The following is an 18,256-nucleotide window of genomic DNA, read 5'->3' as shown; positions in this document are numbered from 1 at the left end:
GATTTCAGAAATGATTCAAACAATAAATCTTCACAAGGATTGTAAACACCATTTCTCAAAGTGAGATATGCCTGTGATACAAATGAAACAGATCTATTTCCAGTAATCAATACAGGAAAGAAATACTCCCAGGGCATGTACAACATTGCTGTACAACATATTAAACAATAAAGCTCCCTCTATACTGCCCCAAGGGCAATCACAATGTAGAAAAGAGACAGAATAAATCTTCTATATTGTCCTATTAAATTCTACTACATCGCTGAAAAAGACTAGAGAATCAAACAATGCTGATCCAGAAATACAGTATAAATTGTAGATGATGCAAAACTTGGAACCCTAGAGCCATTGAAAGATGCAGCTCAAACTCTTAGCAGCATTAAATATGCAAGCCCACAGAAGAATGGCACATGAAATTTAATATTTATTGCATGCAGAAAGTGATGGGTTTAACATATGAGTAGCATGGAAATGATGAAGGATATTGCCAATCCAGATTTGAACTATAAATTTGAACAATAAGATTATGTGACCTCAAATCAGTAATAGCTGAAGTTAGGACATAGATCAAAAAACTTTATTGCACAAGAAGTGATGAACGAATAGACCAGAGTGCTGAGTAAAGCACTGGAGACCAGAGTAAGTTGGTATCTTCATGTACACGCATTCTTGGCTCTTAAAACATGTATTTTCTTTAAACAATAATTATAGAAGCAAGAATTCTAAATGGAATAAGAGGATATGGAACTATTGTTAAAAGATAACTAGAAAAAGGAATTAACACACCTGGGAATTCTCTGAATTTGACTGTTCGTAAGTTGTAAGTTGTGAACATTACCAGGGCTCTGAGGAGTTCAATGTGAACTCCAGATTGACCCAAAAGCTCTCAGAGGATTAAATGTTTTGCCACAGGAAATGTGCAAACTACACAATTTTCAAAGGATAATATAAGATTTTTGGAACAGAAAACATCAGAATAAAATGAGAAATCAGGGCAATGGAATAATTTTTGGATTGATCGAGCATAGAGCCAGTGTATACAAGATAGGCTGAATGATCGTTTCTATTGCAAACTTCTCTGGTTCTATTCAGAATCCTTACAGACAAATAAAACCTTTGAAACATTAAAATGAAAAATGAAAGATCATTGAATAAACTCATTAATCAGCTGTGTACCTGGGGAATATACTCAGTGGTGGTCAGATAAACAATACATGAACTTAGCTTAATACCCAAGGTTACTGGCCCTGGAACAATTACTTTCAGTGCTGTGTAACAAGAAAGAATTTAAAGAAAAAACAGAACTCAGCAGTTTTAAGGTTATCTCCATAAATATGCTCAATTAATTATACTGCATTCCGTATCAGGAACAGATAACATAAGCAATCCATTGAAGTTTTAATTACAGCCTAGCCAAGAACAAACAAGTCATACGTTTTCTCCAAATAGCATTCTGCAGCACTGTAGATGTTTGTACAAACTCAGTTATTCAATATCCAAATCAGATTAACAACCATTTGAAACATAACTACTATAGCCTCAAAAAAACATCTCCATATTTTCTCCACCAAAAGGTTACAGATTAGAAATGAAAAGCAATCTTTATCAGCATTGAAATTCCACTGGGTTGTGTAAGTCCATCAATTTAACTAGCAACATACATCAAAGTTGCTGGTGAACGCAGCAGGCCAAGCAGCATCTATAGGAAGAGGCGCAGTCGACGTTTCAGGCCGAGACCCTTCGTTCACCAGCAACTCTGATGTATGTTGCTTGAATTTCCAGCATCTGCAGAATTCCTGTTGTTTGAATTTAACTAGCAAGATACTTTAGGATGTTTCTCATTTAATCATAAAAGGAAAAATATTCTTTCCCATACCTTATATAAGATTCATCCTTTGCTATCACCATATTGTTTCCTAATATACAACAGGCTATTTTCAGTACAAACATGGAGAAAGGGCAACACATTGGAGAAAGAAATGGCAAGGGTGCATGAGTAAAATGGAGCACAGTGAGACAGCAATCGAGAGTATGCACAAAAGTGACTTATTCCCCCAAAATGAAGCTGTTGGTAAATATGATCACAGTTTTAACTCATTTAAAGCAGACTAATCTCCTGCAACAAAAAAAGGCAGCAATGCTTACAGTGGTCTCCAAATTACTCACTATACATTCAGATAATATTTCCTAGCTGCATCTAATACTGAATACATTCTATTTTGAGGTCCTTAAGCTATTGTACCAAATTAACACACTACATTTTCTCAATTTTAAGTGGTCACAGGCATAAATTGTCAAAAATAGGTTTCAATGAAGGGCACAAGAGATAATCAAATAATATAATCAATCCATGATAAACAGAGGAAAAGGAGTAGGCTATTCAATATCTCATCCCTATTTTGCCATTCACTTTAAAGTAAAGTCATCCGTTAGTCTTGCGAGACCATGGATCTGCGCCTGGAAAGTCTTCACTCTCCAGGGCACAGGCCTGGGCAAGGTTGTATGGAAGACCAGCAGTTGCCCATACCGCAAGTCTCCCCTCTCCACGACACCAATGTTGTCCAAGGGAAGGGCATTAGGACCCATACAGCTTAGCACCAGTGTCGTCGCAGAGCAATGTGTGATTAAGTGCCTTACTCAAGGGCACAACACATTCCCCCGGCTGGGGCTTGAACTCACGACCTTCAGGCCGCTAGTCCAATGCCTTAACCACTTGGCCACGTGCCATTCACTTTAGACCAGGGCTAATTGTAGTTCAACCCATTTTCAGATGACAGAATAATATGACAAGAGATTTTGCAGATGCCAGACACACACACACAAAGTGCAAGAGAAACTCAGCAGGTCAGGCAGCATCTATGAAGAGGAATAAACAGTTGATATTTCGGGCCTCTTCTACATCAGTGAGACCCACCTTAGATTGTGTGGGGGGGGGGGAAGAAACACTTTATCGAGCACCTTTGCTTCTTCTGCCAAAAAAGGTGAGATTTCCTGGTGGTCACCAATTTTAGTTCAACCTCCCATTCTGACATATTGGTCCATGACTGCCTCTATTGCCACGATGTAGTCAGCCGTGAATGGTGGTGAACAATCAAGCAACTCACTGGAGGAGGAGGCTCCACAAATATCCCCATCCTCAATGATAGAGGAGTCCAGTACAACTTTACAAAAGGTAAGGCTGAGGCATTTGCAAAAACCTTCAATCAGAAGTGCTGAGTAGATGATCCAGCTCGGCCTCCTCCAGAAATCCCCAGCATCCCAGATGTCAGTATGCAGCCAATCCAATTCACTCCACTTGATATCAAGAAATGGCTGAAAGCACCAGATAACTGTGAAGGTTATGGGCCCAGACAAAATCCCAGCAAGTCCTGAAGACTTGTGCTCCAGAACTTGCCACGCCACTAGCCAAGCTATTCCAGTACAACTACAACACTGGCATCTACCCGGCATTGTGGAAAATTGCCCAGTATGCCCTGTACACAAGATACAGGACAAGTCCAACCCAGCCAATTATCGCCCTATCAGCCTACTCTCAATCATCAGCAAAGCAATGGAAGGGGTCATCAGCAGTGCTCTCCTGCAGCACCTACTCAGCAATAACCTGCTTATGGATGCCCAGTTTGGGTTCCATCAAGGCCACTCAGCTCCTGACCTCATCACCTCCTTGGTCCAAACATGGGCCAAAGAGCTAAACACCAGAAGTGAGGTGAGAGTGATAGCCCTGGACAGCAAGTCAGCATTTGACCAAGTATGATATCAAGGTGCCCTAGCTAAAATGGAGTCAATGGGAAGTAGGGGGAAACCCTCCACTGGTTGGAATCATATCTGACACATAGGAAAATGGCTGTGGGGGTGGGAGGTCAATCATCTCATCCTCAGGACATTGCTGAAGAAGTTCCTCAGGGAAGTGGCCTAGGATTAACCATCTTCAGCTGCTTCATCAATGACCTTCCTTTTGTTATAAGGTCAGAAGTGGGGATGCTTGCAGATGACTGCACAATGTTCTGCACCATTCGTGACTCCTCAGATAGTGAAATACAACAGGACCTGGACTATATCCAGCAAGAGAGGCTCTAACCATCGTCCCTTGACATTCAGTGGCATCACCATCAATTAATCCCCTACTATCAATATCCTGGGGGTTACCATTGACAGGAAACTGAAAACACAAAATTATCTGCAGATGCTGGGGTCAAAGCAACACTCACAACACGCTGGAGGAACTCAGCAGGCTGGGCAGCATCAGTGGAAAAGATCGGTTGACATTTCGGGCCAGAACCCTTCGTCAGGACTGAAGAGGGAAGGGGCAGAGGCCCTATAAAGAAGGTGGGGGGGAGGGTGGGAAGGAGAAGGCTGGTAGGTTCCAGGTGAAAAACCAGTAAGGGGAAAGATAAAGGGGTGGGGGAGGGGAAGCAGGGAGGGGATAGGCAGGAAAGGTGAAGAAGGAATAGGGGAAAACATGATGGGTAGTAGAAGGAGGTGGAACCATGAGGGAGGTGATAGGCAGCTGGGGGAGGGGGCAGAGTGAAATAGGGATAGAGGCAGGGAGGGGGAGGGAATTACTGGAAGTTGGAGAATTCTATGTTCATACGAAGGGGCTGGAGACTACCTAGATGGTATATGAGGTGTTGCTCCTCCAACCTGAGTTTAGCCTCATCATGGCAATAGAGGAGGCCATGTATGGACATATCTGAATGGGAGTGGGAAGCAGAGTTGAAGTGGGTGGCTACTGAGAGATCCTGTCTGTTTTGGTGGACGGAGCGGAGGTGCTCGACGAAGCAGTCCCCCAATCTGCGTTGGGTTTCGCCGATGTAGAGGAGGCCTTCTCCTTCCCACCCTCCCCCCACATTCTTTATAGGGCCTCTGCCCCTTCCCCCTACAGTCCTGATGAAGGGTTCCGGCCCGAAACGTCGACCAATCTTTTCCACTGATCCTGCCCGGCCTGCTGAGTTCCTCCAGCGTGTTGTGAGTGTTGACAGGAAACTGAACTGATCTAGCCATATAAACACAGTGGCTACCAGAGCAGGTCAAAGGCTAGGAATCCTGCAGCATGTAACTCACCTCCCGACTCCCCAAAGCCTGTCCACCATCTACAAGGCTCAGGTCAGGAATGCAATGGAATACTCTCCACTCGCCTGGATGAGTGCAGCCCCATCAACACTCAAGAAGCTTGACACCATCCAGTACAAGGCAACCCACGATTGGTACCCCTTCCACAGGCATCCCGTCCCTCCACCATCAATGAACAGTTGCAGCAGTGTACACTACCTACAAGATTCACTACAACAACACACAGGCAGTACCTTCGAGACCCACGACCACTACCATCTAGAAGGACGAGAACAGCAGATACCTGGGACACCACCACTTGAAAATCCTCCAAGTCACTCACTATCCTGACTTGGAAACATATCGCCATTCCGTCATTGTCGCTGGGTTAAAATCATGGAATTCCCTCCCCAACAGTACTGTGGGTGTACCTACACCTCAGGGACTGCAGTGGTTCAAGACCATCACCACCTTCTCAAGGGCAACTAGGGATGGGCAATAAATGCTGGCTTAGCTGGCAACTCCCACATCCCATAAATGAATAAATTAAAAAAGAAACTCCGGTTGGTGGAGCAATACCTCAGATTCCATCTGGTTAGCCTCTAACATGATGACATGAACGTCAATTTCTCTAACTTCCGGTAATTTCTCCCCACTCCCCCACCTTCTCACTTTTTTCATTCCCATTTTGGTTCCCCTCTCACCCCTTCTCTTCTCCTCACCTGCTCATCACCTCCCTCTGGTGCCCCTCCTCCTTCCCTTTCTCCCACGATCCACTGTCCTTTTCTATCAGATTCCTTCTTCAGGAGCTTTTACCTTTTCTACCTATTACCTTTCAGCTTCTCACTTTATCCCTCCTCCTCTACCCACCTACAATCCCCCTCACCTAGTTTCACCTTTTACCTTCAAGTTTGCCCTCCTCCTCCCTCCACCATCTTCTTATGCTGGCTTCTGCTCCCTTCCTTTCCAGTCCTAATGAAGGGTCTTGCCCTGTAATGTTGACTGTTTATTCCCCTCCATAGATGCTGCCTGACTTGCTGAAAATAATATGGCAGCCCACTATGCCATTCAGCTACAATGCTAATCCACCACTTTAATAACCTGTTGTATAGTACATGGAAGTTCAGGTGATAATCCAATGTATCTAGTGCCAGAATGTGAAAGAACAGTGAGGCAAGCCACATTATCACCAGTGTTTGCAAGGAGAGTGTGTTATCCCAGTGATAACCACTGTTGTACTTTGATCCAGAGTCCAAAAGGGCGAATTCCTTTACATCCACAGTGTGAAGGGCAAGTGAACATTAAAAACAAAGGAAGACTTTAATTGGCCTTGGGTCTGATGCTTCAAAAGCTTGTGTTGATGACCTCTACCAAACAATTTTTTTTTCTAAAACTCATGTAAGAACAAGGGCATCACTGGGTTGGTAAGTATTTCACATCCACCTCTAAGAGATGGGTGATGAACTGTTGCAGTCCTGTATTGAAGGTTCCCCACTGTGCCACTGGGTGAGGAGCTCCAGGATTTTGTTCCAGCAACAATTATACAATATTTACAATGCCGGAAAACGTATGCATTTGGAAGGGAACCTACACTGGTTGTGGCATTCCTATGTCCCCGCTACCCTTGTCCTATTCCGTTTTAGAGTCTATGAATTTGGGAAATGCCGTTAAGGCATATTCCTGGACCGCACTTTGTTAATGGCACACAATGCAGCCATAGTGTCCCAGTGGTGGGTGGTGTAAACGTTCAGAGTGGTGGTTTGGGTGCCAATCACACCTGACAAATTTTGAATTAATGAGTGCTCCTGAAGTATAATCATGGTAGCATTGCAACCAAGGCTACTCCTGTAAACAGCAATGACTAAATAATCCAGTTGATTTTGTGATGCTCACTGAGGGCCAGGGATAGTCAGTACTCACTCTTTGGCCTGTTACTAAGTGATAACTCAAAACAATGTTAAAATACAACTTGACAACTACTCATAAAGGGTGTGTGACAATCTCTCCTGCCAACACAAAAATAGCACGATTTTTAAAAAGCCTTCATTGGTCAAACCTTACCTCACTCAGAAACCATGAACTTAATCATGGTTGTGTGCAAAGTTCATTAACTGTTTTTCAAAAGACATAACTAACCATCTGTCATTAATAAACCATTGACTATTTGACTGGCAAGTTGGCACCTGCCTAAAAGAAATGCAATGGCATTCAAAGCCCACATTCAGCAAGCTTAAACCTGTTTATTTTGCTACAAGATGGCAGTCATTATTAGCAATGAATTTACACTTTTCATTTCTACTTACATTTAGCCATTATCAATAGAAATGCAATTCCAACTGTACCAGATGTTCATTTTGAGGAGCAGTGGTTAAGATGAAACTTTGCTTTCAAAACTTTGATATGAATATTGCTGTGCACTTTCAACCTTACATTCCAGTCAACTTCAAGACCTAAGTCTGCTGTTCATCATTTTAATGTCATGAAATTAGTTAAATCTATTAGTAATTTTTTTTGCATTTTTGCAGTCACAAACAATTAGAGATTCTGAAAATCAGTAATCCTTGAGGAAAATGGATAGAAGAACAGGAAATCTTGCAGACCGCAAGTCATAATTTTATAAAGCACCTAGATCACATATGCATAATTTTTAATAATTAAAATAATAACTTCACAAAGGACCATACTACCTGTTGCCAAATAGGAAGAAAGAAGCAACTGTGTCTAACACATCTGGAAAGTGATTGATGTACGTGCTTCAGGGACCAAACCCAGGTGATCTGAGTCAAAGATTAAAACCAACATTTTAGCACAGATTATGTTAACTGCTGAACTTTTCTCCCCCAATCAGAACTACCAGCTTTCAATCGATGAGACTCCAGTTAAGTTCCAAACTCTCTGTGCAAGTACCATGAGGTGTGAAAGTTTGGACCTTATTGACAAATTCAAAAGACTGAAGCTGTCAGTTCACTGCTAGACACCAATACTAAGTGCCAAGTGGAGAATTGCTTCTCTGGCACCAAATCAAAGATGCCACTGATTTCAGTGAGAACCCCAATGATTTAAGTGAGGAATTCACTCCAGGAATTTAGGAAGCAAAAGGAAGGCAAGTTACTTTTCCTAAAAATGTTTTTAACATGTGTTTTTAGTTAACTTTAGAAAAAAAAATTAAATTTAATTTTCCAAATGAATCCCATCATCCCTGTGTTTTTTTTTTGCCAATGAAGTTGCTCATGCATCTCAGTATTGAATAAATTAAGTTTCCATGAGTGACTATTCACCTGAAATACACACTCCCTCAAAATTATATTGTTTCAATAAGTGAATTTTAAAATCCTTCTGCACTGTTGCAATTTGCCATCTTAATCAAGGACATCAAATTTATTACTTATTCAAATCTAGACACATCTGTGTTTGGTTTCAATGTCCAGCATGGTATGAAGTACCAGTTGGTTAAAAGGGATGGAAAACACCACCAACCAAAGATGTATCACATTTTCAGAATGCAGTCATAGAAACATACCCAAGGTAGCAGCTTTAAGCAAATAGATCAACGAATCTTGGTCATTTGGCCTTTACTAAAACACATGCTCATATAAACACAACCATTTGTGAATGGAGTTGAACACTGCAGGAAAAAAATGAATTACAAACAAAATTAAAAGATAATTATAGGTACTGAATGTGGTCAAGAATAGCAAATAAGCAGGAACCACATATGTCTGGCATGGTTTTGAAGAGGTCAGACACACCAACAATGAATACTACATTTTCCAAAATACATTGATTTGTTGTATTTTAGCTTACTAGATCATAAAAACCCCTTGCAGATTGTTTCTGCCACCGTTCAACTTCCACAAAAGCCTCTTCTTAATTTTCACCAAATCACATCAAATCATTCTATTCCTTTCTCTCCCACCTCCCCTAAAATGCTATTTGCTACAACGGCTCCATGCGTTACTAAACAAAAAAATATCTAAAATACATTTGAACACAGAGCAAAAAGTCTATTGAATATTGTAGTTGACAAGCAACCTGGAAATAATGAGTTCAAATGGTGACAAGTAATTAAAATAATTTGGGGACTGCCATCAAAAAATTGTTAGATTGCTGCAAATATGCAAGTGGCTCACTGATGTCTTTCTGGGATTGTAGTTTATCATATTAATCCTGTCTGGTCTATATACAACTCCAGCTCCACTGCTCTTAATACTCATACATGCATCAAATATTGTCTTGACTGTGTTGCCTACATTCTCAAGAACATATTTTAAATGTTCAAACACATTTAAGAGATAGAGACAAAACAGTTTGATATCATAGCTATTGGTAAATATATGTCCAGAAAGAATCAACCCAAAAGAACATCTTCAATTCTAACTACATTAGGTATAGTTAAAAATAAACAAATGGAAACTGAGCAGACTATGCAGCAAGGAGTTAACCCTTTACAGATCAGTTAATCAATGAGGCAACATGGCTTGGTTTAAACTGAGTGGAATTCAAGGCTCACAGCAAACCCAAGGATCACATTCATTACCGTCGGCAATTTATGAAACAGGAAGTATTTAACAACAGGAACTAGTGTTCAATGACCTCTGTACTCAAAGTTAGTCATGATGTTCAACATTCTATTTTTCAAGTAGTTACAGTATACCTGTTTTCTCCATTAACAGACTTTCCTGATGCAAAGACACTCTGTGATATACGTTCTTCAAAAAGTTACTTACTGTTCCACAAACTTTAACATCATGTAGACGTCCCCATTCATCTTCATGGCTGTCGACCATCATGACACTGTCATCGTCATCCAGTCCCCATTCTGCTTGGAGGTCAATGCGTACTTCTTCTCCAAGGGAGTGCATTCCAACTGCTGGGAACAATCCATCTGGGGACATGGCCATAACTACAGACCCTACCTACACACACAAAAAGGGAAAGTTCCAGTCTCTCATATAGACGCAAAATGTTTAAAAAGAATATTAAATCAAACAGTAGTTACTGTAGGGGAACAGGGTACATTACCCAATGTTTAACAGAAGATTTATGCAGCTTAAAACACAACAGGAACATTGCCATTCAATCCACTGAGCTAATTCTGCATTTCAATCTAACCATGGCTGATCTACACCTCAAATCCTTTACCTACCTTTGATCTATTATGAATATTAAGAAACCAGGGTCAATTAATAGCTACAGAAATGTTTTGATACTGTCCTAAAAATACTCCCAAGACAGGAACAAAGACGACTAAATAAAGGGTAAAGTGTCCAATACACTACCACGAAGCACTCACAGAATGGGCACCAAATGGATCGGATTCTGAGTGGAACTACAGTGGATTCTGGTTGATTGGGACACATCGGGACCAGTACATTTTGTCTCAATTATGTGGCTGCCCCAATTAGGCAAAGTTTCACGGAAATAGTTAATAGGTATAAAAAAAAGGCAAGCCACCATTTAACTGAGTAACAATTTTAAATGAAATACAGAACAAATGAGAAGGGTCCTGACGAAGGGTCTCGGCCTGAAACGTCAACTGCACCTCTTCCTAGAGATGCTGCCTGGCCTGCTGCGTTCACCAGCAACTTTGAAATAAACAAGCTAATTAATTAGGTGCTGCCCAGAAGCCAGTCTTCATTAGAGGAACTGAGGTGGAGAGGGTCAATAACTATAAATTCTTCGGCATTAAGGATCGACGTTTCTCTCTCTGAAAAGTGTCAGAGGATCTGTCCTGGGACCAGCACGTAACTGTCACAACAAAGAAAGCACGGCAGCGCCTATACTTTATTAGAAGTTTGTGTAGATTCAACATGTCACTTCGATCCTGACAGCCCTGTCTTTTCAGCCTGTCTGGGCTGGCATTTAAATTGACCAAACAATGGAACAGCTAAAGGCTCCAGCAACCTTGAAAGAGCAGTGAACATTGCGTAGAGCAAGTGAAATCGGCAATCGCCTCCGATCTGGGCCGACATTTACGTGCCGGGTGGCACCTAATTAATTAGCTTGTTTATTTCGGCATTTTTCTTTAAGATGCGGCCCGGAGGTTGGGGACCGCTGAACTGCATTTGCGTAATTATTTTGCTGAACCTTCCCCTGCCCCACCCGATCCCTCTATCCAATCCAGGCTTGGTTCCCAATTTTCTGCTTGTATCTCTTTTGCTTGGAAGGCTTCAGTACTTAAGGTTTATCATCTGGGTGAACCTCTGGGGGTGGTGGTGGGGGTAGGGATGGGACCAGCCCCAAACAAATACCTTCAACATGAATTATTTTCTCCCTCACCCCCACTTCTAATCCTGCCTTTGTCTTCTCCAGCCCTTATCTGGCCCCTGCTGTCACAGCCCCATTTCTCCACCCTCGAATGTTCCTTCCAACCCCAATCCCACCACCTCCACAATCACTGCTGTCAATACTCCTGTTGTATTACCACCCTGCCACCGTTCCCCTTGTTCCCACACAGAAGGACACCATTCAGTCCACAGTGACTGCCCAAGCCCTGGAGTTATTGGGCGCATAAAGTTTCAGCCACAATCCTTTGCCCCATCCCATTTCCATGGTCACCTTACAGCAGTCGGCTTGAGTGGCTCGGCCCACAGACCCCCAGCCAGCTCAGTTAACAGTAAATGTAACTGCACGTGTCTGTCCCATCTCACTGGATGTTGGAGTCACTGATTTTATTTCACTTCTTGGTCTTCTCCTGGCTCTCTGATACATTTACCAGCATGATGTGTCCACTGCCATGTGTCTTTTACCGTGCAGAGGTTTGATGCTATGTTAATTTGAAAGGCATTCAAATTTCCATGAACTTTAAAGAAACAGGCTTGTGCACTTCCAACACCAGTTTTCTCTTCACCTGTGTTGTGACATCCCTTCCTCCACTTTCTCCAGAAGGCCGAGAGGATGCCTGCTCCATGCAGGCTCTTTTCAATCACTCTTCAGCCGGATCTCCAATCTACTTATTGACCCTGCTGTACAATCTCACTGAGCCTCGTTGCCGATGAAGAATGCCATCTGGGTAGGGTTACTTGCATCGTTTAGCTGCAAGTGCGCCAAAGCTTCCAGGCATATCTGGGGAGGAGTGTTGTCACACTTATCTGCACAGTTCTAGTTGAAGAATTACCTGCCATGAAACGTGTGTGGCATCAACACTGGAAGCCTCATGGGCAGAGCTTATGGGTACAGTGCAGGCAACCTTGGTGAATGCATGGGTTCTTTGGTGACTGTATGCCTCTACGCTCTGAAATGGGCTCTTTGCCACCTCTAACTCACTTGGAAAATACTTGCAGGGACTTGTTGCACTAAATGTTGAATGAAAGAAGCAAAAGTTCAGGTTACCCTTGGTGGTGTTACTGGATGGACAGTTCTCCTCTTCAGAGGCCGTTCCTTTACTTAGCATTTTATAGCGAGAATATTGCGCTATATCAGCAAGCAGCCATTCTGTGATGGGAACCATTTTGTAATGCCGGGTATAGGTGCTGCCGTGCTTCCTTTGTAATGACAGTTACGTGCTGGTCCAAGGACAGATCCTCTGACACTTTTCAGAGAGAGAAATGTTGATCCTTAATGCTGAAGAATTTAAAGTTACTGACCCTCTCCACCTCAGTTCCTCTAATGAAGACTGGCTTCTGGGTGGCACCTAATTAATTAGCTTGTTTATTTCAGCTTTTTTCTTAAAGATGTGCTGGGTGCGCTCTGGCTACCACTGCACCCCTGCATGCTTCGTGGCCCGATATCAGTCTGCAGCCCGGAGGTTGGGGACCACTGCTCTACAGTACTATAAAACTGTACTGGTTCCAAATAGTCAGCAACGAGGAATTCATCTGCTGTGTTCTTTAGATTGATTGTAAATGAATAAAATCAGCACAGACACCTAGTGCAGATTATGGACTCCTTTCATACAATGCCTTCGATGATTGCATTCTCCAAATTTTTATTTTCATTGTAACGTTCAAGATACCTTCAAATTCTTCACAATTCCTAACTTGAAATAGTGAAATTGTTTCATTTTCAATCCCAGCCATTTCTAGCATTTTCAAGCCTGAATGCTTGAAACTGCAGTGAGCAAAACGGCTCTGAATTGTCTTGCCGTTTATTTCTCGCCAACTATCAGTGGGGGACAAAGAATCGCTGCATTTGAATACAAACACATAAATGACCTTATGTAAACTGATCGCTCTAAGCACAGTGTAGTGTCTAATGGCGAAGTGCACGTGACTGACGGCAGTTAGAAACTTTATGAGGATTCTTATATTCAAGAGTTTCTCATTTCTCTTTTTTTTCATAACAATGAGGCCATTATTCAGCCCACTGAGTCTCTTCTAGCTCTCAGAAGATCTGTCCTTTTTACTACTTAACAGATCTTACTGGCTCTCATTTTCACCAGTTGTCATACAAACATGATATGACAGAAAACAGCTTTGATTTTCAAAAAAAATTGGTAATTTTTTTAAAAACAGGTTGGTAGTTTCCAAAAGTCTTTCATTTATCTTTGGTCATAATCACAAAAGAGCTCAAAGATAAGATAAGATCTTAAGGAAATCAAAGAAAAAATGCAGAATATGGCATAAAAAATACAAGAATGAAAAGCATGGAAACCCTTCATAGTTGTAAAATTACTCTAGAATGAATAGTAGGCCATGAGCTAAACATCAGAAGTTTGTTACTAAGGCTGACAGAGTAAGAAATTGAAATGCCTACAGATGAAGCACATACTGTCTACAACAGAGGGCTTAATGAGCCTAGCAACAGCAAAGGTAGTGGTTTGTAACAGACCATGTCAAAGGAGCCAGATCATTACCACTAAACTTCAGTCGAGAGCCCATCGCTGTTTGCTGCAAGCAAATATTGTCTACGACTGAAAATATTTTATTCTAGTGGCAGAATCCACAGCTGTCTTGAACACTAATGCTACTTGATCCTTGAAAATGATTGTGTAGAATCTACCAGTTGGACTATTGCATGGACTGAGAACACATTGTGATACAAAAATTGACAGTTTTACTGCAACATATATGAAAAATACTTCCATACCTCTTTTCCATTTCTTGTGAAAAACACAGTTGCCATTCCCCTGTCAAAGGACTCTGCCTGGACACCACATCCAATTCGGTCACCTGTAAAACACTTGGGCCCAAATTGCTGGCCCATGCCATTTCCATTAAACAACCTACAAAGTGGAAGAAAAAAAAGATAGGGTCACTAAAAAGGAGCCCTGAAGGACTGAGTCATTGGAAGTCACAACTTAAAATTGCTACACATTCAGCTCCGCTCATTAGAGGTCAAGCTTAAAAATTACACAAATCAGCAAACCAAGATTTTAGAAAGAACACAGGTAACTTAAGAAAAGGGAAAAAGGGAAAATCAGCCACTCTATTTCCAAGCTGAGCAAGATGCCACCAGCGACGTCCTGCAGACAGTTCACAAAACTACTGTACTTCTTCATTTTCTTTTTATATTTAATATTTTTATTAGTTTCTACAATGAAAAAAACCAGTAAAGAAATTCATACAGTGCAAAACAAAGGTATTGAATGGACAGTTCATAAGTTTTAAAAAAAGCACCCACGTTAGAATCATATATAGTTAGTTACCACCCCACCCTCCCATTCCCCAACTCCAAGCCAACCTTACAATATATATAGAAAAGTTAATCAGAACTTTTATCTCCACAGAGCTGTATTTATAAGAAAGGTATATTGCCTACTATCTAGGCTATAGTATGTTTACACATCAAAAACCGTAAATCTTAACCAAAAGAAGCTAGAAGTAACGGATTTATATGCAGAAGGGGAAAAAAAAGGGGAATTATGAAAATATTCAAGAAAAGGTCCCCACACCCTTTGGAACTTTATGTCTGAATTAAGAAGTGAACAATGGATCTTTTCATGGTCTAAGCAGGACATAATGTATCTGAGCCATTGAGCATGAGTGGGTGGGGCAGCATCTCTCCACCTAAGAAGGACTGCGCGTCTGGCCAAAAGAGAGGCAAAAGACAGTGTACGACGTTTAGTCGGACTCAGGTGCATGTCAACTTCTCCTGAGGTGCCAAAAAGAACAATCAGAGGATTAGGTTCCAAATGGTAATTAAGCATATGGGATAAAGTTAGAAAGACATCTCTCCAGTACTTCTCCAAGCCAGGGCAAGTCCATGTTAAATCATGCATAGAAGGCTGAAAGAGATGATTATGTAAGATAAGATGATTATGTAAGAAAGCATAATGAAGACCATTATACTTTCTAAACTGAGCCCAAATTCTCAGAGTGTGCCTGATAACAGGATTAACAATTGGTTTAGGCGGATGGCAAGGAAGTGTGGATCCAAGAAGTGCGGAAATGGAGAAATTCTTGTTAGAGTTCAACTCGACTGCCACCCATATTGGGCAGTCAGACTGATTATGAAAGTAAGACCAAAAGATAAGACAACGTATGTTGGCTGCCCAGTAATATAAGCGGAAATTGGGCAAGGCCATACCTCCTACACTTTTAGGTTTTTGAAGGTGAGCTTTATTTAGTCGGGGACATTTGCCCTTCCATAAATAGGACGAAATAATTGAGTCTAACGAGTCGAAGAAAGCTTTAGAAATAAAAATTAGTAAAGATTGAAATAAGTATAAAAATTTAGGAAGGATATACATTTTAACGACATTAATTTGACCCATCAGGGACATGGACAGGGGTGACCACTGTACTAAACTCTGTTTTATATGATTTAAGAGATTAGTAAAATCTTCTCCAAAAAGACTCGTATAATTCCTTGTTACTGTAATGCCAAGGTAAGTAAATTGATTATTCACTACTTTAAAAGGGAGTTTGTGAAACACTAATATTTGTGCTTCTCTGTTTATTGGAAAGAGTTCACTCTTATATAAATTAAGTTTGCAACCGGAAAATTGGCTAACTTTGTTAAGGAATGAAAACATTTGGGGTAAGAAGGTAGTTGGATTTGATATAAAAAGTAAAAGATCATCAGCATAAGGAGAGACCTTGTGCTCAACACCCCCCCCCGCACCAAATCACCAACAGATCAGCACAGTTACGAGACGCGATCACCAATGGCTCTATGGCCAGATCAAAAAGTAAGGGACTTAGAGGGCACCTTTGCTGGGTGCCACGTTTAAGATTAAAAGGTTGGGATTGCTGAGAGTTAGTCAAGACAGAGGCAGTGGGATGGGAGTATAACAATTTAATCCACGTAATAAAACTTTGTCCAAAATCAAAATTTTTCTAAAACTGCAGAGATAGTTCCACTCCACACGATCAAACGCTTTCTCCGCGTCTAAAGAAATGACACATTCAGGAATCCCAGCTGAAGGTGAGTATAAGATATTAAATATATGCCGTATATTGAAAAAAGGAGACAATTTTTATCAAAACCAGTTTGGTCTTCAGAAATAATTAAAGGCAGAATGTTCTCCAATCTACGGACCAAAACTTAAGCCAAAATTTTAACATCAACACTTAGCAAAGAGATTGGCCTATATGAAGAACACTCTGTTGGATCTTTGCCTCTTTTCGCTAAAAGAATGATACATGCCTCATTAAATGATGCTGGCAACTTACTTTGCTTAAACACGTCAGATAAGACCAAGGTTAGTTGAGGTGAAAGCAATGAGGAAAATGATTTATAGAATTCTGCAGAGAACCCATCAAGTCCAGGAGATTTACCAGTCTGCTGTATAGAAACGGCTGAGGATATTTCTTCTAGTGATATTGGCTCATTCAGTTTTGCTTTGAGATCAGGAGAAAGCATAGGAATATTTAGACTATTTAAGAAATTCTTGGCCAAAATATTATCGTTTAAAGATTCAGAAGTATAGAGTCAGGAATAAAAATTCCTGAATGTGTCATTGATTTCAGAATGATTCAAGGTAATATTTTTCATTTCCCATTCGAATTTTAGTAATTTGTTGTTTAGCTTTGAAGCGTCTTAGTTGGTTGACTAAAAATTTACCGGATTTATCACCATGAATATAAAACCGGCTTAAATGGAAAGGTATGGGGCCCCTCCTATTCACGCCCAATGATTACGTGATGTGATGTCATATTTAAATTTAGAGAAGATTCGATGTTCAATTTTTGAATCTAATCAAGACTTTCAAACATTGTGGGCAGCTTTTCTGAATTATTTTCAAAATCTTTGATTTGCTGTTAAAGCACAGATGGACGACTAAGAATCTTTTTTCTTTCTTTTCCTACTAGTCAGCTTCGATCTTGGTAGCGGGTTAGTTTATTTTATATATAATAAAATTACTATTTTTCAATGTTACGAACTAATTGACTTCTACGAATATAAGGTAAGGAGTCTTTATATGCGATTTAGTTTAATGTATTGACATATTTTTTTCCTGTACTCTGTATTTTTATATATATAAATTAATAAAAATATTGGAAAAGAATATAAAACCGGCTCTTACTTTCCAAAAGTTGGTGTTCAATTGGGTAAGTGGAAATACTTAGTTTGAAGTTCCACTCGTTTCTTATATATTTGCGGATTTTTGGTTTGGGCATATAGTTGGTCTGTTTCTTTGATTTGATTGACCAGATCTAATCGCTCTTTATAGGTCTTTCTTTTCAAGTTCGCAGTATATGAAATTATTTGACCCCTTAGGTATGCTTTCATAGCGTCCCAAACAACCAGACTTGAAGTTTCAGATGATGTGTTAGTATTTAGAAAAAAAAATTATCTGGTCCTCCATAAATTTTACAAAATCATTATTTAACAATAAGGTCAAATTAAAACGCCAATACTTATTTATTTGTGGAAAACCAGGAATAATTATAGACAGGGTGACTGGGGCATGATCTGAAATCATTATACTCTGAGAGTCACAAGAACGGACAGATGGGATCAGCTGATTATCAATTAAAAAGTAATCAATTCTAGTAAAAGTGTGATGAACATGAAAAAAAAAGTATAATCTCTCTCATTTGGGTGGAGAAAACGCCATACATTGGAGATACAATAATTGGAAAGGAAGGACTGAACTAATGAAGATTTGGTTGGTAGTCTGGGAATAGAAGACGATTGATCCAAAACTGGATCTAACCAACAGTTAAAGGAGAAGGGAGGGAACGTCGACTCAGACCATGAGAGGCCTGTGTGTGGCATTTTCATGCCTTACAAGGCGCAGATTGGACAGTTAAAGTCACCACCCAATATGAGAGAGTATGAACTCAACTCAGGCAATAGAGAGAAGAAACGATCAAAAAAC

At 40.6% G+C, this 18,256-nt stretch overlaps 1 protein-coding gene across 4 annotated transcripts in view; it reads right to left on the bottom strand.

Moving 5' to 3' along the window:
* The window catches only part of spryd3 (SPRY domain containing 3), a 239,181-nt gene that overhangs the window by 186,232 nt on the left and 34,693 nt on the right, over window positions 1–18,256 (bottom strand). For 3 of the 4 annotated variants that reach the window (XM_063037983.1, XM_063037986.1, XM_063037984.1), the window contains exons 5-7: window positions 14,077–14,212; window positions 9,777–9,965; window positions 7,737–7,826 (exon numbers count right to left, since the gene is read on the bottom strand). In XM_063037983.1, coding sequence (XP_062894053.1) covers window positions 7,737–7,826; window positions 9,777–9,965; window positions 14,077–14,212 — 415 coding nt within the window. The remainder of the gene's footprint in view (window positions 1–7,736; window positions 7,827–9,776; window positions 9,966–14,076; window positions 14,213–18,256) is intronic. The other variant, XM_063037985.1, reaches the window with a different exon arrangement.

Source organism: Mobula hypostoma, chromosome X1 (assembly GCF_963921235.1).
Source record: "Mobula hypostoma chromosome X1, sMobHyp1.1, whole genome shotgun sequence".
NCBI lineage: Eukaryota > Metazoa > Chordata > Chondrichthyes > Myliobatiformes > Myliobatidae > Mobula > Mobula hypostoma.
This window is presented reverse-complemented; position numbering and strand designations above follow the sequence as displayed.